This window comes from Rhea pennata, chromosome 4 (genome assembly GCF_028389875.1).
Source record: "Rhea pennata isolate bPtePen1 chromosome 4, bPtePen1.pri, whole genome shotgun sequence".
Classification (NCBI taxonomy): domain Eukaryota; kingdom Metazoa; phylum Chordata; class Aves; order Rheiformes; family Rheidae; genus Rhea; species Rhea pennata.
The window spans coordinates 27788989-27812636 of NC_084666.1; the positions used below are offsets into that span (position 1 = coordinate 27788989).

At 40.4% G+C, this 23648-nt stretch overlaps 1 protein-coding gene and 1 long non-coding RNA gene across 2 annotated transcripts; one reads left to right on the forward strand and one right to left on the reverse strand.

The window, feature by feature from the left end:
• Positions 1–831: 831 nt before the first annotated feature.
• COMMD8 (COMM domain containing 8) lies at positions 832–6499 on the reverse strand. The gene is made up of 5 exons (XM_062574612.1): positions 6421–6499; positions 5890–6045; positions 4769–4921; positions 3010–3165; positions 832–1320 (listed from the first exon to the last, which is right to left on the reverse strand). The coding sequence occupies exons 1-5, from the start codon at positions 6463–6465 to the stop codon at positions 1300–1302; spliced, it is 531 nt and encodes a 176-aa protein (XP_062430596.1). The 5' UTR covers positions 6466–6499; the 3' UTR covers positions 832–1299.
• Positions 6500–16097: 9598 nt separating this feature from the next.
• LOC134140407 (uncharacterized) lies at positions 16098–22773 on the forward strand. Its single transcript, XR_009958395.1, has 4 exons — positions 16098–16155; positions 21543–21631; positions 22354–22447; positions 22528–22773. It is a non-coding gene; the product is annotated as an uncharacterized LOC134140407 (long non-coding RNA).
• Positions 22774–23648: the final 875 nt, after the last annotated feature.

Consider the following 23648-nt stretch of genomic DNA (forward strand, 5'->3'; position numbering starts at 1 on the left):
TTTTTATGTATACACACGCTTTTATATATATATATATATATATATATTACACACACACACACAAAATTTTTTTTAAATGTGTTCTCTGACCTGCAGAGCCTCTGTGCCAGTTCTTAGATTCGAAACACGGATTTTACTAGGCTTTTGGGATAGCGAGCTAAATATTTTTCACATAGGCTTTTCTATAAGACTTCTTGTCCTCCTCTTCTCCATGCAATCCTGTGAAGTCCAATATTTTTGTACAGATGTACTACTTTACACTTTGCCCATATTTAAATATATGGCACAGCAAAATAAAATGGAAGAATTCCAAGACACTAAAGTTTGCAACATTATTTTGCCTTTTTTTATACATACATATGTATACAGATGTGTGTGGCAGTGCACATTATCATTTATATAAGCATTACAGATAATTTGCTCCTTAAATATAGAAAAATGGTTTAACAGTAGAAACAATTAAACTCCTGCTGTAAGCTTCTCCAGTGTATGCTTCTGATTTTTGTTACATACTACCAGAAAACCCCAATTCAGTTTCAGTAAGATTTAGATGCAGATTTACCAGTTATATGCCTTACTGCATAGGCTGGGAATATCCTCTTGACAGGCCACATAGGTCAGTTCCTCTCTCGCACAGCAACTCCTTTGGAAACCATCAATATATTTAAGTGAAAAACAACCAGCTAAGATGCTGAATCCAAACTGAAAAAGACTGGGTTAACCCCAAGTCCTTATTCAGCTTTTATACTGCTGTTGTTTTCAGAGGTGATTTTAGCATTTAACAAAGTTCAGAAGTTAGTGATTATTAAATCAAGAACCAACTTATTGCAGTTATTCACACACAAAAAAAAATCAATTGTTTATTATTTACAAGTATAAATACATTAATGCTACAGCTCTGCTGTCCGTTCTTCATCATCACTGCACCTTCGGTAAGGATAAAGTGTTACATAAGTAAGGTGCCTTAGTCTTCCCAGGAAGATGTGCAATCACCCCCGAAATTTAACAAAAGTAAAGATGCAAATGCATGTGATGATGATAATTACACTGTTTATAGTTCTATATATTTTCAGTACTGAAAGCAACTGTACATTGGATTTGAATAATTTTGGTCTAGCAGATCTAAGATGTTTCTGTTTTTCAAAGGAGTAACAGTTTATTTGGTCACAAGTCATTACCACTTGCTCAGTTCAGTATTTTATTGCATCAATAGCTTTTGGCTTTGTAGAGAACATTTCTATTTTTCCAAGTCACTTGTGGAATCAGCACCAGCAGATGCTGTCAATCGTCTCAATATGATCACTTCAGTTGCAAAACAACCTTCAAAAAGAAGAAAAGGAATGAGATCAAAGTTGGAAGAATAAAAAACTAAAATAATCTCGGAAATACAGCTTTATGCTTTCTGTCACAGTTACACTACAATACAGGCCTGTATAAACACATCTTTCCCCTGGAAAATGCAACTCACAGCTACTACTACTTCTAACAATTTTCTTTGGTGCTTACAGCACACAAAGCATTCTTCAGCTCCTTGTGACTGAAAAAACAGAACGGTAATTCCAGGTCCACTGGATTCACTTCACACAAAGCAGAACTGAGGGCTCCATTTATAAAGCAAATTCCTCACTGCCCTCACATGGAAGTGTAAGTATGGAATGAAAATCTCCTACAGCGGACTTTCAAGTAGGACACAAGGCATATGGAAAATGCTGAAGTCTGAGCTGGAAAAAAAAATTTTTGCATAGTCTTGAATTCAAGAGAAGCTGCTCTTTTTATTTGCTTTGGAGAAAAAAGCCCAGGGAAAAGAAAAATGTTGAGAAGTGCAGTCATTTCAACAAAGTTGCATCTGTATCTCCACTAATACATTTATCTCAATGGAAACTGTGTAGCTACCCAGAGGTCTCACACCAGCCTCATTGAGGCAACAGGTGGACATAATATTTTGACATAAGACACCAAGACTAATAGGACTATTATATCTTAGTATTTCATTCTAAAAACTACAAATTGATTATTTTTGGTTGTAACATACCAAAGTTTATTTTAGAAACCTGTATCTACAAATTCCAGTTACAGTATTATAACATTACTTAAAACATCTAAAGAATTTCTCTACACACTAAGCATTAACAAGCAACTAGATGCCGCCAAGTTCCAAATATGTCCATGCACGACTTTCATATCCATCCTATAAGCTGCCAGAGAATTATCTCCCAGATAACCAACTTGGTAAATATTTGAAGTATATTTTCAGATAAAAAAAAATAGAAGTCCTGCTGCCCTTTCTTACAGGGCCAGAATGAATACTGAGACATAACTGAACAAGGACGGCTTCCAGGAAATATGGTTATCCAAGGAGCAAGTCACAAGACACTTCCTCCTCTAACAATTTTTTTAAATCCTCCTAAAGAAAAGACTGAGGAAATTTGAGACATCCCAAATTAGTCACACTTGAAATTTTCTTCTTGTGTTACAGACATATTGTCGTCTTCGTAATTTTCCTCCTGATTTACTGTGCCATGGAAATAAGAGTCAGGCAATTCTGTGATATACATTCACAGCCACTGAAGTTTTGGGAAGCTGGGGGAATAGCACAGTTTTCGTTCTCTCTCTCTCCCCCCCCCCCACACCTCTCTCTCTCTCTCTCTTCCATCTTTCAAAATACCACTCATCTGTCACTTTGTCATTTATTTCCTTCTCCTCTTACTCTTGCAAGATCTTTTAATGGTGTTCTGAGCAGACTCAGAACTCTGCAGGTTATCAGGACTCTTAATTACATTTCTTTAAAAAATTTCTCAACTACACTGACAGACTTCAGTGGCTTTTAGCACAAAGAAAAAATATTTTACATAAGCTGCTTTACATAAGACTTTCTTTAACTCTAGAGTCAAAAGATATTTTGCTAATGAATGATTTACTTCAGATTTTCAGCAGGATACTGGTAACAAATTTTATTAGAACAAACACAGTAAATGAGAATCCAGTAGGAAAGGATGGTAAAAAATCTACCTTATTAGCAGCTTCCAATGCATTTATTAGGTTCTGCAACTCTTCCTTATTCATTTCTATAGAGATTGGTTTAATTTCACCATTTTCTCTCACATCCAAATCAAGATTGAGAAGTGGCATTTGCAGCATGGAGATTTTATCACTGGAGAGAGCAAGCTGTGTAAGTTAATGAAACAAACAAAAAAGTTAAAGTGAAGCCATAAAGCTTTTACCTGCATTTTATACAGAAAGAGTACTAGAACATCAACATGAAGAAACTAACTTCTCAGTCATATCTGCAGCTGCTTTTTAATTTTTTAATCGACAATATACCAACAACCCTTCTCATAGCAAAATATTTGTAAAAAGAACTTGTTAAAATTACAAGACGTCTAAATTTTTTTGTTCTAAATCATAAGGAATGAAGCATTTAAGCATAGCTCTTTAAAAGTATACTTTGAAATCACCTTACTGGAACAGTTCTGGTCATCAACAAGTGAGAAGGGTTTTAGGAGGGGGAGGTAAGGAAGAAGTGGACAGTTTCTGTGCAGTTTTCAATTCTACAGCTGATCATTTGTGAGATATACTATTTAACAAATACTGATTAAGAGAATTATACAACAATTGCATGGATTTCTTTTGTTTACTGTTACGTCTACTCTAATATAAGCTAGACTTTGATATGTATTAGAGTATCGTTGACAAGACAGCCAGTCACTTTCTGTACCCAGCTATCTTATTTAGAGAGCAGAATGCAGTACAAAAAGGGAGAGAGAATCTCCTTGGTAGGATTCAATTAGAGTAGATGAAAAAACACCACAACCCACTGAAGCAATAAAGAAGAGTGGTTTAAACAAAATACAGGCAACAGTTTAGATATCTACAATAAGTTTGTATCATGAAATAGGAAGAAAGACAAAAAATCCTTCACAGAAAAAGGTTAAGAGAAACTACAAGTAAGTTACAAGAGTTCTCAGAAGTCTGCCTTATATTCTTGTCAGGAGTAAACACAGTTAGCAAGAGGGATCAAGGCTTAGTAACAGCTCGTCTGAAGCACAATATGTTGCCACAGCATCAGCTCTTGCAAAACCTTGTCTGCTTAGGCATTGCTCTTTGATTTCCAAAGCTATTTGCTCCACAAATTATTCTTGTTGAGGCAGAAAACTATTTACTATTTAACATCTTCCGCAGACAGACAAAATAACATTACTTACGCAGTTTACATTCTAAATCTAAGATAGCTTAGAGCTTAATTTAAAGCTCTAAGCAATGTCTTTGCAACCCCAAAGCACCATCCAACTTTAGGCAGCACACTTATTAGTAAAATAAACCAAAGATAAATGATTTCAGACTAATCAGTAAATGATTTAATGCAGAAATCTAAAAATCTGAAGAGTCAAGGAACCATACCCTGAATTAGTGTAGCACTTTTTATTTTAAGTAGATAGAATTTTTACTCTATGGAAAAAGAATGTAGGCCTGAAAATCATGACAGTAAATGAGATTTTCAGGTGTTTGAGTTACTTTCATTCTTCTTTTAGGAAAGAGGTGATTTTGTATATTGTAGTATGAAAAAAAACACATATTTTCAAGATTTATGCAGATTTATGGAAAGTCTTTGGCTTGTTATCATGAATGTGGGTTTCTGGTACCCATAAAAATTAAGCTGTGCACCACAATAAGCTGGTCTACTAAAGAGACTGTATCAATAGTTACTGCTACATTGTGGAATACTTCTTCCTTAGGTATATTCAAAACAACACTAGAGAAATGGTCTCACCTTTAACTGCCAGTCAAAATCCTGCAGCTGGGTAGAAGAGATTGCATTTACTCTTTCTACTAATGCATTCCTGATTTCTTCCTTTCTGCCTTTTAGACATTTTGTGATTGCTTCTTGATAGTTTGAATTCAATTCAGTCACCTGTTCAGCAACCTGTAAATATCGAAATAGATTAAAATTAAGACTGCTTTAATTATGAACCAAAGAAATAAGATATACCACACAGTAATAGCTCTGCAGCTATCCAAGCTTCTACCTGGATAGCTGTTAACACTGAACTTCATAACCTCATCTTACTGATTCTAACTCTTGGCCACTACAAACAGTGCATCTGCCACAGCAATATTAAAATATATATACACACACATCTTGTTGGGCAGTAGTGCCTACCTAATGCATAAGGTCATTTAAACAAAAAGAGACCAGAGAATGGAGGCTTTCTTGGCCTTGCTAGATGCCATTTAAAATGAGCACAAGAACCACACACACACAAACAGCACAGGCTTAGTTTGGAGAATTTCTGAATATCAGAGTAGAGGTAAATCATATTATTTTAGCTTAAACAGACATACTAACAAAGCTCTTATTCTGTGCCTCCTTCTGTGACCTAGCTACTAGCAAGCAGTCAGAATACTAGCAACGGTTAGAAAATGAGAATTAAGATTCCTCGTAATGGAACGAGTTTCTGCAAAATTTAGACATATTGAAATGCCCTGAATTATTGTCCCTGTCTCACATCGTCTATTTAGACTCAATGTTTAAGCACTTACATACAGCCGCTATTTTAAGACAAATCAATACAGACTAATCCAAACAAGAGCATAAATTGTTTTCATTGCTAATGACACATTAATTCTGCAGTACATAAGAGACTGATTTAAGTGACTGACAGGATATTTTAACAAATCAGTACTCTTCACTATATTTTTAAGGGTCCAATTTCACCTTCTCTTTCAAGAGGAGCCTTACATCTCTAAACGCTTCTCGCTTTCAACCTGACGCTATTCAGATTTAACCTGTTATTATTCAAATTCTACATTACAGAAAAGCTTAGGACTGAATAAACCACAAGGCTAATCACTCCAGTCTGATCTCAAACTCAGTCAGTGATGAGCCATTACCTCTTCATCAGACATGTTTCTGCCAACTGCAGTTTTGAAATAGGCCACTGTTTCTTCTAAAACCTCCATCCACTCCGTCAAGCTCCAAGCACTGCCATAATCCTGGTAGCGAGGATATGCACGGCCACATATGCCGTCAACTATTTTATGAAGGAACTGGAAGAAACAAAGTGAAACCTAATTAAAACCGTGCTGACGCTGTAGTTAACCTGTACCAGGTGTGGGATTCTGCAGGCACTTCGGTTATCCCTCTTCTCGTGGCTGAGCACTGCCTCGGCGCCCTCCCAGCGCCGCAACGCCATTCACAGAACTCACAGAGCCGCAGGCGGCTCGCGGCTCCCTGCGCGACCCGAGAGCGCGGAGCGCCCCGCCCGCGCCGCCGCGCCTCACGGACGGGCCGCGACGGGCCGGGCCGCGACGGGCCGCGCGCCCCCCTCCGCCGAGCGCGGCCGCCGCGCCCCCGCCCCGCGCCGACGGGGGTCACCGGGCCGCGCGCGGGTCACAACCCCGCGCCCCCCACTCCGCGCCCACCTCCAGGGCCTGCCCCGGCGGCAGCTTCTCCAGCAGCCGCAGCATGTCGCCGCCGCCTCCCTCCCCGCCGGGCACGTGACCTCCCCGCCCTTCCCGCCGCGGCGCGCATGCGCACGGCCAAACAGGCCGAGGCCCCGGGTTCGAGTCCCGGCCGCGGCGGGGCCGGGCGCGCAGGCTGCCTGCAGCCGCGATGCTCGCGGGGATCTGCGTTTAGTGACCCTTGAGATCTGAATGTCGGCATGAAGAAGCAATAACCCCCTCAGCAGAGTGCAAGAAAAACGCCTCGCACTGAAGTCCCAGCAAAACCCTGAAGCACACGGAAACTGGTATTCCTGCCAGCAGGCCTTGCTTCACATCACTTGGCCAACTCACAGGCGTCGAATTATGCACATGTGAGCACAATCCTGGGCTCTAAGGACGTGAAAGCAGGTCGGAGTCTGTACTGATGGACAGCAGGTCCGTGGAAAACCCCAAGCTGGTGAAGTCCGTCCGCAGTGCATCTGCAAGCCCTAGTGCTCTGACCCTGCAGGAACAGCCTGGGGGGAGGGGGGGCTGGAGAAGAAACAGATGAGGAAGAACCAATTTCATGTTTTGCTGCCAGGGCTCAGAGGTGCTGTAAACTTTCAGATGCATCCAATTTCTGTCTGGGTTTGTTGCTACTAATAGGTTAGATTTTTAATAGCAGCTTCTGGAAAAAAATGTATTTAAGTTTACTGTGAAAAATGTATTGATGCTGCTGTTGAACTCATAAAAAGCTGAAATTGTTGCAAAGAAAAGTAAATTGTGTTTTAAAACATTTTCAGTAATAACTTCCTTCATTTCCCTGGATTTTGCACTTTGGTTTATTAGATAATTGGAAACCTATCGAGTTTCTATGATGACTATACTGCTGCAAAATGGAACAGCAGAGGGAGCTTCTGCTCTAAATAAGACAGGCGCAGGGAAAAGAAAAGCAAGAAAGAAACCCGGATTTAGAGAAGGAAGATAGGGTGAATGAGGAGAGTGGTTGCAAATATCCTGCTAAGCTGAAAGGGATCAAACAAGCGACAAATATGATGGAGCAAAGATGTAGCACATGAAATGGAGGAATACAGGGAAGAGGAACCATGCGTTCTGTCCAATGTACGGTCTCTGTAAAAGACTTTTTACAGTAGCTTATTCCTTTCAGGTCTGAAGAATAAAGTGTCTCACTTTTCATAACTATATAGCTTTAGAGTAAAATGTTAGATTCAGTCAAAAAATATAAGGTGTAAAGAAGAACTTGGCAAGAAAAATCAGAGCTGGGTTAGCTAATGCTGTATTTCTGAGCTGATCTACAATTACAAAGTAGTACAACACACAAAACTGACCTTTGGCAGCTCAGAGTGTATTTGTGCTTCTGTTATTTGGATCAAACTTCTCACGCTTCAAGCAATAACCCACCCTGCTGTATATATTAATTGTTACGGTCAGCTCACAGCTTTCTTGGTGTGTAGACAGAAAACATACAATCAAATGCACTAAATGATTAGAGAGTAGAATTGATGTTATACTTTCCAAGAAGGTAAGAGACACCATAGCCTAGTGTGTATATATTGTACTAATGCGAAAGTCCTGGGTTTGCATCCAGCCTGTATCATTAACACAGTTTTGACTTTCAGTGAGTCAAGTGACTCACTTCCCTCTGCCTCAGTTTCTGTAAAAGGACACAGATATTGACAGGAACAGATATAAATACTTTGCAAACTACAGATGTAAAGAGCTATAAATTTTTTTACTTTTTTCCAAACTTTACAAAAATTTACACTTTTTTTTAACTGTGCTTTCAGAAAACATTCAATTATTTCCAGGAGAAATAAAATCTTGCTGCTATAAGACCTGTTCCACTTTGCTGCATGCACTGTTTCCATTTTTATGGCCACAATACATTTTTTCTCCTTCAAGAATATCCTGATGCCTGTTACTCTTGGTCTATCTATAAAACATCAGACAACAGTAATGAATCGTATATTCCTGTCTACAAATCAATCCATTTGAGGCCTTAATAATGAAGGACATACTGCCAAGATGACAGAGGGGTTTTCATGGACACAAGTAAAGAGTCATATCTTGCATATCTTGCCTTCAATTTCTTGGTCTTCTTAGCTATGCATGTCAACCTTTTGCTTTTTTTCTAAATCCTCTTTATTTGATAAAATCCCATTTTTTATTCGTCATTAAAATTATCAGGATATGCTTTCCAAAAGCTTTGTCTCTTGAGGATTCATTAGTCACACGTACCTCTTCAAAATGGCATGCTATCAGGAAGGAGGTAGGTATACCTCCCTCTGTCGAATGTATGGTTATACAAGCTATCTCATGGAAACAAGGGCTCTGTATTATTCAAGGACACAGCTCATATTCTTATCTCTATACTTATCTCTATATTGTCTAACTTTTTCCAATAGAGTGTGTAACAAGAAGGGCTTCCTTAATTGTTGGTTTTAGTTCTCACTCTTGAATTTCAAAATCCTCTTGTTTTCTGTAGCATTCTTCAGTCCTTTCAACAGATTGCACTTAAAAGCTAGCAGTAGCTGTGAGGGACACTTTTGTTGTTCAATATCATAGAGACACACAACTTATATACTGAACTGCATGTCACCTTTTACAGACAAGACCATACTAAACAGATCACTGAGAACAGCTCTGCTGCACTCTTAAGTTTTCCAGAGAAGAGCTGCTCTTACAGGAGACTATCTGAGTGTACTTTAAAGTACCAGATGGGAAAAGTCTTGCAGATATTTTTTCTAAATCAAGAGAGTTAACATCATGAGATTTTTAAACATCTCTACTGGATTCATCTTGACACCTGCCCTGCTGAGGTAGTGCAAGGGCCAGTAGCTTGTTTAGCACACGGTATTCTGCAGGATAGAGGAACAGCTTAGACCAGAAAAGCAACCTACTCTAGGCCAGGGAGCCTGCAGATGGCTTGAGCCATACACCTGTAACTAGCATAGCAGATGACATAAAGCGCTTACTAAAACATGCCATGCCTTAAAAGAAGCAGCTTAAGAGCAGCTACCATTGTGTGATGCAAGTCTCCTTAGGCAAAACTAAAGGATATGAAGAAAGCTAAGAAAAACGTCCTTGGAAACATTTTTTTAAAAAAAAGGAATGATAGAGCTGAAACAGAAAAAGCAACCCTTGAGGTAAGTGATGGCGCTACCAGTATCAAGGAACCAAAAAGAAAATGTAAAATGTGAGCAAAGCCCCCCGGAGTGCTTTGGACCTGGGAACACCTGAACTTAAAAGAGCTGCCTCTGCTGGGTGCACTGGAGCATTCTGTCTCCAGAATCTCAGCACACCTGACCACTGCTGGTGAGATCTTGCTAGTGGGCAATATGCATCACTGCTTAATTTTGTGCCTTTGTACACACACACAATAAGGACTGTCTGCTGGAGCAGACGGACTGTCCTTGTATTGCTTGCTATCTGCCTGACTAGCCCTACTCATGATTTAGCACTTTGACCGCACCGCAAGCTCACAGCTCCAGACAAACCGGAGTCAGTAACTGGAGGTGGATGCTCACCAGCCCCACTCACTGGTCACCATTTTATAAGTAAAAATTGATTGTTTCCATTTTAATCACTCTACATTCCTCTGTCCCTATATAAGAGTTCTAGGTGAACTGAATTCCAGGTACGTGTCAGGACTGGAATTTTGCTCACCATGATGCAGGTCTAATGATTGTGATGGCTAGAATGCAAAGTGATGACAACAGCGACAGAAAATCAATAATCACCTTCAAGACAGAATCAGTAAAACCATAAGCCAAATCTTCCTTTCCTTCTCCAAGCCTAACCCTAAGGTTTTAATGCTAATAATGAATGTTAATAATGTGTTGGTGCTTTTCAAAATGGTTTCTTTGAACATACGGTAAAATAAAATGCCCTGGAGGTAGATTATGATGACTCTTAGCACTATTAGTAAACAGCAATTAGTAGACACTGGAATATGCTGCATAACAAGTTGCACGAACACTTTATAATAGCAGCAGAGAGAGCGTATTCTTAAAATAAGAGTGCTGCTAAGACTGCTTTTGCCAGTACAGCATCGCAGTGCTCTTTTACCAGTAAAACTCTTCCAGTGTAAATTCTGCCAACTTGCTCCCAAGACAAATGACCTACAGATTGACAGCTTCCTCAGGCTTGTCAGCTTGTGTCGTTTGGCAGCAGACCATGCTGGCTGGAGAATTTTTTGGAGTATCTAAATAACATCTGAGGGGCCCCATTTCCATGTCTGGCTCCTACTTTTGTTCTTTCCTCTTCTATGGGAAATAACAATTGAATAAATTTTATTGAAGACATTCTAGACTCCTATCAGACAAAAATCCTGGGTACTCATGCCTGTACTTAACCTCAGGAAAGTGGAATTATTTAGTACACTTTACACATATAACCTTTTCCTTGAGGGATATTCAAAATCTGTTCTCATTTTATTCTAAGATAGTCTGCGTGACTAACATAGTTAGCATAGAACTAAGATAAAGAAAAAAAATCAGTTCTGCCATTAAATTTATTTCCTAGCCACAGACAAGCCACTTCATCTTCATACATGTGAGTTTTGCCACCTGCAACATTAAGATAGTAACATCTGACTGTTCCTACAGGTGTTGTAGGAATGTAGGAATTGTTTATTTATTAACTTTAATTGATATCTGACAAGAACTAGCAGTTCTTCTGTGTTTTGGAAAAAGTATGACCTGGCCGCAAGCCAGGCAACCTGGCAAGTTCAGAATGGTAGAAATTCTTCTTTTTTTTTTTTTTAAGGAAACACATGACAATACGACAAGCGGGGCATATGTAATGCTCATGCTCATGACTAATACAAAGCAATACATTTCAGAGGAAAAGGAGGCCAGAAAAAAATAATTTAAAAGTGCATTGACATCCTCTCACAAGTCTAGTTAAATAGTATAATTAGAGAAGTAGCTTTTGGCAAACAGTCATTAAAACTTGTTAAGAGACAACTTCCTTACAGTTACCAACTTTTCAAACTGACAAACAGAGCACTTGGGTTGCAATTTTTTATTATGACCTGCATGACTCAGTGTCTCATGACAAGTTGTGCTTTGAATTATATTACTGCAATTCCCCTTTTTATTCAGTATTAGAGTAAAAAGCCTACTTGTTAGCCTCTACTGTCTCAGATTAAGAGACATACAAAAAACAAGAGAGACATACTGCATTCTTTTTTCAATGGCAGATGTAATTTTCCTATGGCTTAATCATTTACGATGAAGAGAGCCATGCCAATAAAACCACTGTATATCAGCTTGCCTATGTATCATCTTTCTAGTTACAAAAAAAAAAAAAAAAAAAAAGTTCTTGATTTACCTAAAAGCATTGCTAACCAGCTAAAAAGTGCAAAATTCCTCTGGCTCATGCACAGGGACAAGGACAAGACTTTCATAAAGAATGAAAAAGCATGTTTTTATAAATAGGGTCTTTGTAGTGAAGAAATAAATCTCATTATGTAGGTGACATTTGCTTCAACTAGTATTTTACTTACACCAGATTTACACTAGTTTAAGGCTACTGTATGAGAAGACATGTTCTTGATTATCAGTAAAACAACTAAGATTAGATTTGCTTGGATTTAGAGTTACTGCGGAGCAAATTCAGAAGTTGGAAATCACTTAAGTTCTGTTGTGCTCTTGACAGAATAATTTGAAGAAAGAGCTCACTAGGTAATTTCTCCTGCTGGACAGTGAAGATATGGTTTACTCTTCCTTCCACAAGCTATTGTAAAGAGCCACACTCTTATGTAGTAGGAATTCTCCTTTCACAGCTTGGAGAATATTTCAGGAAAAATTCTGAGTAACTCAAAAGAGAAAATTTAAATTATCTTAACTGTACTAATTTTCCTTAACTAGTTCCTCTCTCTGTAGGAGGAAAATAAGTAGAAAATACAAATTCAATACACTAGAACACAGGACATGTTTTTTCCCATGTTAACTACAATGACATATGACATAAAATCTTAGCAAAGAAAAGTTGTTCTAATATTGCTACATATACTAGTAGTTAAAAGTAAGCTTCTTTCCAAGCTAAACATGACCTACTAACACCTGTGTAAGTACAAACCTCTTTTGTCTTTACTAAAACCATGGCTTTTCATTAATTAATCTTAAATCTATGAATTATTGGCTACCCAAGTATTGTGGATTAGGCATAAGCACGTGATAGTATTTTTGCCATGTTAGCTAAACCCATGCTTCTGATTTATGTTGGTCTTGTACTGACTGTGAGATGATGCGAAGCGGAGATGATCAGATGTAACATCTGCTGAGACAAAGTTCCCCTTCAAAAATGTTTAAGTACATGTGAACCACTAGAATGAGTTTGTATCAGTGGAGTGTCCTGTGCCAATGACACTTTTGATCTGATACTAGGCTTCCTAAAATTAGATTAACCATCTTGTGAAAATACAGCCTTAGATTTTACTGTGGGAAAAATACTGGAGAGAATCAAAGCTGCGACGTAACTAACTATGTAAAAATAGTCATGGAAACATAAATTTTGCTTAGCAAGTCTGAGTCATCTGTTCAGCAGAAATATTAGAAAGGTTACAGTTAGAAAAACAGTAAAAAAGGTGAATTGAAATACAACTTCAGAAAAATTATAAGCCACACAATAACTTTCCACAAGCAGAAGAACAAAAAAAAGAGAGAAAAGCAGTATTTACTGAATAGCTTATTTGATATGACTGACTCAGATCTTTTCATTAGCCTGCAGAGTGGTTTGATAGGAAAAAAAAAAAAAAAGATGGAGAATTAAGGTTATTCCATAGCCCAGATAAAATAAACAAGTCAAATAACTTACAGGAGTACATAGCTTATGTATACAATGAAAACGAAGGCACATAAGTACTCTCAGTTCACATATCAAAGGTGTTCCAATGCACAATAAAACTGCAGCAATGTAAACAAACTAATGACAAACAGCTATAGATAAGATAAGGCTGAAGATTAGCCATGGGAAATTAATTGCCATACCTCAGTAAATATAAAAAGGAGGGATAAAGCAATTTATTCAAGTGCAATAAAGGCACCTGTGATTAATTCCACTTAACTAGTACTACTTTCCTACCCTACACACTTTCCCATGAGCCCAAAAGTAGCAATGTTAGATGGTGTGTTCCTCTATACCCACTTGCTTGTATCTCCTTATTCAATAGGCCCATGTTAATTCAGCAGAGTAGGGAACCTGGATTGTTAGAAGGTGGATCATCATGATAGATTACTAACTCAGCTTCTGTATTGTAGAAAGCACTAACTCTGAGATAAAAGGTATGACATATGTTCGCTTTTGATTCCCCAGGGAGATGATAAGATCTCATTTAAGATGCCTTTCTGTCTGTACCAGTACTTCAGAGCCCCTTAAAAATGAAACTTTCAGATTCGCTTCTGAGTTCCAGCCCATAGTTGCTTCGTACAGAACTGGCAACAGAACCCAAACCTCTAAAAGGGGAAAAAAAATCTCATCATCTTAATGACTTTTTAGGATGGAAGGCCAAAACATAGTAAGTGCTACCTCAGTAAATGCTACATCAGTGATAATAACTGCTACATCCCACTAACCTCCAGAACAGGGATATGATTCAAGCTTCTTGTTTTCTGGCATTCTACAACTTGCTAAACAGAATAGAATAAACCACAAGAAAGTGTGATGACAACACAAGTGAAAACTGCAGCCGGTTTAAAAGTTGTCTATACAAGCTAAGTCACGCCAATTAATCTAACATTAATTAAGGCCTGAACTGATTTGTTAACAGCATTACACCTTTGGGTGGACACTTCATTCAGAATTCACTTAGCCTTCACCCAGTTAGGCATAATTTGTTCTTATCTACTTTAGCAAAACAAAGGTGGAACGATAAACTCCAGGAAGGAAAGGAATTATTTAAACAATAAAACTAGTGCTCACCGCTGTGTAAGAGGAAAAGGGTACGAGGTTTTGCTTGGAAGCTAGAAGACAATTCTTCCTGTTCTAGGAAGTGTTTGATGGCATACTGTGACAAACTCTCCTCTTCCTTCTAGGCCATCATGGGGAAATGTTTACAATCTGTCAACACACTTAGTTGACACTTAGTTCTCATGATGTCTGTTCCTCTCTTTTGTGTCCCAGTAAGTGCCAACATGAGCACAGCTGGGTGAGGTCTTCATACTTGTTCCTGCAGAGTTCATGCAACCATGAATATATAGAACATCTGTAAAACACAGAAGACCAATGAGCTCTCCAACTGTGCTGGAGACATCAATGTTCTTATGTGCCCCTAGTTTGCTCTCTTCATGTAGCAGTTCAGGAATCAATGTAAAAGACACCTGTAGACTGGAAATAATGGATTCACCTGTGTGGATGAGAATAAATGTTATTTCCTCCACATAGAAAAGTTATCAGTGAGATTTCTGAACCCAGCAGTCTGTTCCCATCTGTCCTCTTTGCAGACACTCTACTATACAATACTTGGGAAAAGACAGTTCAATCATGGCTTAGGGATGCTGGATGGTGGCTTTACATGCTCTGAGACCAATACCATTTGTACCACTGTGCAACATCTGCAGGATAAAAATGAAAACGTGTGTATGTAATGCCTGCAGGTACATGGAACACCAGCAAAGCCTCTCACCAACCAGCAAGACCTACTTCTCAGAACAGTTCACATACCCTACTTTGGCAAATCTAATCAGCCACACAAAGTGCTGCACTAAGGCAGCTATGCTCCTGTGAGCCAAGCTAGCTTACACATGGTTTGGTCTGGTATTTTTGCATTGCACAGCAGTGCAGGCCTAGTCAAGGTAATCATTATTGCTAAGAGAAATAAATCAATATGGTAACCAATACCACTACCCTGTGCCTTGTGGCAGCTCACCCTGTTTTCCTCAGAGGTGTGTCCTCTTTCCTACAGCACCTGAGCCACGTGCCAGGTGCCATTCACTGAAGCTTAACCACAGTGTTGTCAGCGTGTGGTCAGGGCGGCAGAACACGGGAAAACCACCCCACACGCGTGGCAGGGCGAACATCCAGCCGCCACTGCTCAACAGAGTGCTCCGCGACCTCCCTTAGGAATTCAGTGCTGATACTGCAGAAGGACTGGAAACCCCTGTCCATCCCCATACGGACAGAAGGGTTTGCAGCTCACTGTGTTTCCTCTTCTGTTTTCAGCAGAAGATGGTCTCAGAGCAAGAATCCTGCCACCTCTGTGTAAAAGGCCTTGTGCAGGGGCAGCATTCAAGAGCAGCGCCACAGGTAACAGGAGCAAGGCCAGGGCTGGGCTTCAAAGAGTTACTGAGGAGAACTCGCTCGCTGAGATTCCTGACGCCCGGCATTTGTTTCAGGTAACTGGGGCAGTTTCTCCATCGCCAGAGGCTTCCTTCTTCGAAAATGTGAGGCCGGCGGTTGGAAACCGCGCTATCTAGTCAGGCCGGGCGGCCCTGCGCGCCCGACCGTGCCGGCAGAAGGCCAAGAGCGGCATCTCCCCGGCCGGCGCTCGGGGGCTGCGGGCTGCGCCACAGCAGCGGCCGCGCAGGAGCGGAGGGGAGGCGGCAGCGGCGCGGGGGAGAGGCGCGGGGCCGGCGGGCAGCGCCGGCGGCGGGGGGAGGCGGCGGCCGGCGGCGGGGGAGGCCGGCGGGGCGGGGCGGGGCCGGGGCCGGGCGGGCAGGCGGCGGCGGCGGCGCGGGAGCGGCGGCGGCCGGGACGTGCGCGGGGCGACGGGTGAGCCCGCAATGGCGCCGGGCCGGGCCGGGCCGCGGAGCTGCGCGTCAGCGACGCCGCTGGCGGCGGGGAGGGGGGAGCGGGAAGCGAGCCGCGGCGGCGCAGGGTGCGGCGGCCTCGTGGCCGGGGCGCTGCTCCGGCGCCAGCGCGGGCAGGACCCGGCGGCGAGCGGGCGAGGCGAGGCCGCGCAGCCCGCGCCCCGGCGCGGGGAGCTGCAGCGGGAGGCTGCTGCCCCCGCTCCGAGCGGGGCCCGGCGCAGGCTGCTTGCCCAGGACAACAGACCCCGCCGTGGCTTCAGAAACCGGCGTGTGGGACGTGTTAACAGCCCGCGGCCGTGGCGGAGGGAAGGGGGCGAGCCTCGGCCTGCTCCGCGGCGGGCGGCGCGGGGGGCGAGCGAGTTGCCCCGGGCCCGTAGGAAGCCGCGGTGAGATCCCTGAGGCCTCCGGAAGGTACCGCAGGGCGCGCGTGTGTGCGCGGTGGTGCCGCGTTAGGCCACAATAATAATTACCAGGCTTAGAAATGAAAAAGCGTTTGCAAGGGCGTGAAAAGAAAATCAGAGTTCCTAAAGGGAAATGGTGGCTCTGTCAGAGGAGCAGCTGCTGAGGAAGAACGTACTTTTCATATCAACGTTATTGCTATTTTCTTACTAAAGTAATACTTAAAAGGTACTTGCGTTGAGAAGCCTATTGTTTAGAAAGATATTTGCCTTCGAATCATCACTATGAGGTAACAGTGTTATCCCGATTTCCATAGGGGATGGATTGGAGCAGAGAGGCGCAAGGTGAATTCCCCAACATCAGGGTGGAAGTCTCTGAACAAGAGACAGGAATTTAATTCTCTTAAAAACTTTACACGTCCCCCAAAGTGCCAAGCCTTTGTTTTAGGCTGAATCTTTATACTCAGCCTGTGGATAGGTGCTGTTACAGGAGCAGAAACGAGGGTGTGCAGACAGGGATCACATTCTTTGTTAACTGCCACAGCTGCAGATGGTCTGGATTTCAAAGGCCATATCCACAGCTGATTTTTTTTTTCCTAATGAAAGTTAGGCCAGAATCAGGACTGAGTGCCCTACCCAAAAGACGCACTCTAATCTGACATTCCTTTCCCATCTCCCAGTGCCAACTCGAGTACTTTTACAGCTGTAAGCTGCATCAGGTGTACACCTAGTAATTTTGTTGTTGTTGGGTTAGCGAAAGGTCTTCTGGATCAGGGAATTGAATGAGCTTTAGCGCAAGTTCAGGAAGTACCAGAACCATTACAAAGGAGGGGACAAAGCCAAGAGCAGGACCTTTCTTCTTTTAGCATCAGCTGTTAGATTGGTTCAGCTGCTCAGGGAGCTGCATCTTCAGAGTCTTAAATGTTGGTAAAGTTGTTAGCATCACGATTTGGGCATTCTTAAGCCCTTGCATTCTGTTTTAGGCTCCTCTGTCTTTTGGTTTCATTTTTATTAGGAAGACTTTTAAAGCTACACATTTGTAGATGAGCTGTGAGTTGCTGTAGGAAATTACCCTCTCAAGAGGCATGTTTTAAAGTGTTGCAGTAGCCTTGTAGTGGTAGTTAAAGTGGATTCACAGGTTATTCTTGTCAAAAATACTCTTGAGCAGTAGACAAGTTTTACTGTTCCATGGCAAACGTTTGAATGTATTCCTGATGTAATATAAGAGTCAGGATTGTTAGAAATTCACTGCAGTGTTGGAAAATTATTTTCACTCTTGCCTTAAATTCTGTTGAACAGTATTGTGGCTGATGACCACCTCTATCGCTTCTAGTTGTGGTTTCTGTTCTGACTGTAAAAAGCCCCATCTAGCCTACATAAACCCAGAAACCATCAGTATATACTGATATACTTCTCAATATGGATATAAAACTGGCTTAACTTCTGCTGTCAGACTAGTGAAATGAAAATATTTTAGTGTGTTCCAGGTAAAGAGACAATATACAACTTCTGACTTGGATAGCTGACAGTTGAAATCAGTGTCATGTAACATTGAGTAAAGTCTGCATGATCTGAGGCTAATTTTAGATGAAAATCTAATAAACAGTACTGGAGGAGGAGAAGTAAAAAGATAGTGAGAGGAAAGATAAGTAAGGAAGGCAAGTATGGGAAGCAGTGATACCAAAATAAATGGAGCTGACACAAAGGGTTTCATGAGACTGAAACTTGAAGAACCAAAGAGCTCCTTAGTTTGATTCTGACTCTCAGAACTGCCTTTCTGAAGGGTCTTAACATTGCAAACCTCAATCTTAAAATGCTGAGGAAGGAGCAAACTGCAAATAGCCAAACTTCATGCATAGCATTTATTTTTTTTTAATAGCATTGTCATTTGCAGCTGGACAGACAAGGCAGATGCTTTACTGGTAGAAAGGAGGAAGGCTTTATAAACAGCAGTTGTTGCTGAACGTATAACAAAATACATTGAATCAACACAACAGACATGCCCTGAAAGTGAACCACAGTGAAATAATTAGCACTGACAGTTAAGGTGCTGTCATCTGTAGCATTACCATCCCTTTGAAATGTGTGGGCACATCACAGCTCTTGGAGCAGTTTCTTAAAAATAGGAAGGCTGCTCATGTTTAAGACAAGCTTTTGGTACATATGATTGCAATATGCTTGAGGTAGGTTTAATCTGGTTGGCCAAAAAGCAGGGAAGCCGCACTGTTGCAGGCCTTGATATGAGCCAGTAAGTCTACCTAAGTGTTTGGAGCCCTTCATGGGAGTCTGTACTCTTGTGGCTTTACTGCTGTTAATATCTAGATTAACTAGCTCACATAAAGCTCACAACTGTGTCGTTGATATCTCTGACTTTCCCTATTGACTGAAAAATCTATTTAAAATCGGAAAGTCTTAGTAAATACAGTCAAATCTAGTATTCATTGAAAGTGAGCTGCAGAGGATTTTTTGGATTTGAAGTTGCACTCTTTGTAACCGTATGTATAACCCCCCTCCCCAAACCCTTTTAAAAATCCTCAAGCGTTAGAAGTGAAAGGCTCTCTGGGGATGCATTGAGAATGATTACAACTCCTGAAGCGCTGTTAGTGTAGATGTCTTAGAACAGGCATCAAGAAGAGCAGGGCAAGTCACTGGTCAGAGACCTACCATAGGATTTTGTGAAGTCAAGTACAGTTTCTTGCTATAACAGCCATTTCCTGCATATGTTTGGATGAGTATCTTTGGTCTTGTCTGCATGACAGAGTTTTGGCCCCTTAAAGAAATCGGCGTACTTAAAAAATGGCAGTACTGCCAATATGGATCCGTTTCCTCTAAAATTGCTTACTGTAGCATGAGAAGCAAAGTAAGCAATTGAAATAATTATATTCACTGTATAGAGCCTACACAGAATGCAAAAGTCACATCCCTTTATATCCGTTTATATATGAACACCAGCATAACTTTTCTAACATAGCTTACACATTAGTCTTACTGTGAAATGAGCAGTATGTTTTTTACACATATGGAAATATCTGTAGTGATTAAATGCTGCATGGCAATCAATTTAAGGTACATTTGTGAGAAAAGACAGTTACAAAAGAGTGTGATTTTCTTTTCAAAACCTTTTTCTGAAAGATTTTGTTTTCTACTTTTGAGAGGCTGACCTGGTACATGCAGTGAAAACAGGGCATATAGGAGAGAATTTCTGATGAAGCAAGATGGACAAGAAGGTATAAAAAGTTTGCGCAAACCATAGCTTTTCAGTAGTCATTCAGTTTTGTTTTGAAACTGTTTGTCTGTGACTGAAATACATGATAAAGTTCTGACTTTTAAACCTAAAATTGGTTAGCATATGATTCAGCTGTTTCTGTAGATACTGAGTATGATCAGTATTGTAAATAACTTCACCTATGTGGAGGAGATTGTTTGTACTTTTATGTGCTGCTCCCACACTGTAGCACGTTAGTTGGCACTACTGCATATACAGTTTACCATTAAATTACCTTGTCATTGACCGTGTGTCAGGGCCTTGGTGCTTCTTGGGTTTTAATGACCCCTGCTGATTGCTTTTCAGCTGTGAGGAGCATCTGATGATTGGTTTAACTTCCTCACAACCAAGAAAAGTCGCTTGCCAAGGTAAGACATTTCAAGGCTTGCAGGCTTTCAGTGTCCGTCATGCTGAATCTGTCTTTGTAGGTAGGATGGCAAGATATTGCCATAGCCTTGCACTTGTCATGGTTACATCTGCCTTCTTCTCTTAATCCAAGAGTACTTAGCACCCCCTTCGTGGACATGTAAATCTCTGACTTGGAAGCAACCACATATTCCTCTTAAAACTGAAATATCGATTACTGCAGGTTGTTGGCTGTTTGCCCCACAAATTGGCAGGACAAGCCTCTTACTGAGATCTGTTTGGCATGTTAAGGTGGCTCTGTGCAAAGACTTGTTACAACCTTATGAAACTCTGTGCTGCGGAGAAAATAGCAAGCTGTAGGAGAAGAGAACTGTTCGCTTTTCAGAGTGTAAATTAATCTTTAGGTCACGGGTCCTTCAGACTTATCAGTTACATAATTGCTTCTGAATTTTCGAAGTTGATTAGAAGGCATTTTTAACATTTAGCCTGTATAGTTTTGACAGTATACCAATGTTGTAAGGTAGTGACACAAGTGCAAGTGAGTCTATGTGGTAACACTGGCTACATAAGAGGTTTAAGTGGGACTTTGCATGAATAAATGCTGATCTGCTTGTCCATAGCTTTTTGTGTAGTGTCAGCTCCTTCCTCCTTGGCATTTTTTGTCTTCTTTGGTCATCCCAGAACCTCAGACTGATGAAACATCCAGAAGTATTCGCAGGAAGGGATTTAAGGAAAGTGCTGCTAGGGAGATGGCATTATCTGAGTCTCTTCCCTTTAAGATTATGTAGAAAATTTTCAGGTAAGATAATGAAATTTTACTGATTACATTTCTGTTTGCCAGTAATTGATAACTGGAAACAGACCTAGAGGACCCAAATGGCCTCCTGTACCTGATGTCTAAAGCCTGTGTCTGCAGGATAGAAACAAGCACCATATACCTGCATGGGCAAAAAAGATCTCAGGACCATTCTTGTTGGGATATCATTTACTGGGTGTATATACCAAAGAACTTTCTGAAAGAAGAATGAGGGCTAATTTTTTTTGGAGATTGCAGCAGAAGAATGATGTTGTCAGGAGAAGGGAGGAAGTGGTCAAGAGAAGCCAGGGTAGATGGTAGGGCACTTCATATGATATGCAAGCAAACAACAACAATAACGTAATAGTAAGGTACAGTTCCAAAGCACTACAGATATTGACTAAATTATCTAGGTAGTTTCTGGAAAATAATCCGGTACAGATGAGGTCAGTGATTTGCCAAAAGCTGCGGAATAATATGATTGGAACTCAAGAGTTGTTGGTCTCAGCTCAGTCTCCCTGCAGGAAAGCTGAGAGCTAAGGCTTGCAAGCAGATACGAAGCTGAAACTTCGCAGAACTGAGAGTTGAAGAAGTTTACATGAGGCAGAGGAAGGTAAGTGGTGGGAAAAGAGAAGCAAATTTTTGCCATGAGTGGTACATGTAAGAGAGTGTTTTTAGTGAGCTTCTTTCAGGACTTGCACCATTTAAAAGAACTTCACAGCAGACCCACAGGGGAGAGTTGTTAAAGAATTCTTATTATAGTGGTGTGGGATGGTCAGATATGGATACTGTATAGTGTGGATCTGTCCGATGCTAAAAATGACACTGATGTTCCTTGCTTTTGCAAGGATTTCACAAACACCTGTTGCATGCTAACCTTATCTAGTCTTTCTAGTTTTCCATTAGGATGTCTCAAAGTGCTTTGTAGGAAGAAGTAATAAGGACATGAGGGAAATGAGGTATAGAGAAAGCAAATATGCCCAATGTCAGACAGTTCTCTTCCGTATTTCATCATAATAATGTGACATTATTGCACGGGCTACAAAAACTTGCTGTTCTGGCATGTAAGGAATAACTCTGAATAAGTGTAGTTATTTAGCAATGTCGGGTAGTGCTCTCTGACTGCATAGTGTGAAAATGAGAGTAGAACTTAGCTTATGTGGCATTTCCTCCAACTTAGAATCTGATCATTTAGGATTCCTGTTTTCAAGTATAGGAATATTTTTCTATTACTTTTTTAAAACAAACTTTTTTTTTAATACTGCTTCAGAGTTAAGATTTCTCTTTACATATTTTTAAAAGTAACTCACTGTCTTTTTGTGGGTCTTTTGCCAGCATTTAAAGGAACATCTGCCTTTTTGCATTACTGCTTCGAATTCAGGTTGAGCTGGAGAGCTCAACAATGCACAGTGAAAAATGACATGACAAGGTAAGAGATAAAAATAATGTTTTAAGAAAAGGGATTTCTTAGAAAAACTGTTTAAAACTTTGTTTTTGTTTGATCTTCAGCAACATCATCCTTCTGAATATCTAACATGAAATTGAGGAATCTCCTTTTCACCTCTTGCTAACTAACCAAGGAGAAGGTGCTCTTTACTTTATGTCCCCACTTCAATGAGGAAGAAGAAGAAAAACAATCAAAAGAGGGAAGAAATGCAAAAGAGATTTCTGAAGTTTGAAAGCTTTTAAGTCATACTTTAAAATGGAGATGCAAATGATTTAAAAAAAAATCATTTGTAAAGCAGTTCAGTCAAATCCCAGGTGAGTCAGTGTTTTGTGGAAAAAGTACCCGATCCAGATTTTTTTTTTCCCATTGGATTTATTATCCTATTCTCTTTTTTGACCATAGAAGGTTATTTATTTCCCCTCGTAGTGTTTCTGATGTGGCCTGGTGGTGGTGGTAGTGCTTTAGTTATCTTTTGTGTACAAAATCACTTTAGGAGTTTCTTTAAAAGTTATTGCAATAAAATGCTGGAGATAGTGGCTGAAATGTGTTGCACACAACTGAGTCTGAGGTTTTTTGTTTGGAAGGAATCCTCTTTAAGCTCTGTTTCTCTGAAGGAGGATGAGGAAGTATGTTACTGATAACATTACACTTAAACTTTTAAAGGTGCTTTAGTTGGATAGAGTATTTTGCCTGTATAATTTTCATTGAGTAAATAGGATCTGCCATGTAAACCCTTTGAACGTTGGCAGTTTACTTTACTTTTTGCTTCTTCCTCTGGTCTCATAAATCACCTGTATCAGCTGCTTACATTTGATGGGCTTATGAAAGCAAACACTATTATCTCTAACAAAACCATAGCTCCAAATCTGATCTCGGAAGTATCTAACTTGGAAGCTATTACTAGACTTGAAATAATTATTGGTTACACATAATGGTTTATTATAATTGAAGACTTTACATACAGGTATTGTCTTTACATTTTAACCTAAGAGTAGTTACAGATTTGGGAGAGTTTTGTCCCTTTCACAGGAATGGAAAAGGGCTGTTATTTTTTCCTCAATATTTGTTATAAAGCCATTTGATTTCTTAAATATTTGTTGTATTACTAACTCCTCAAAATTTCCCCTTCCTTCTACATCTGAAAGAGTTAACTGAAAAATGAAGTGAATGAAAAGATTATGAA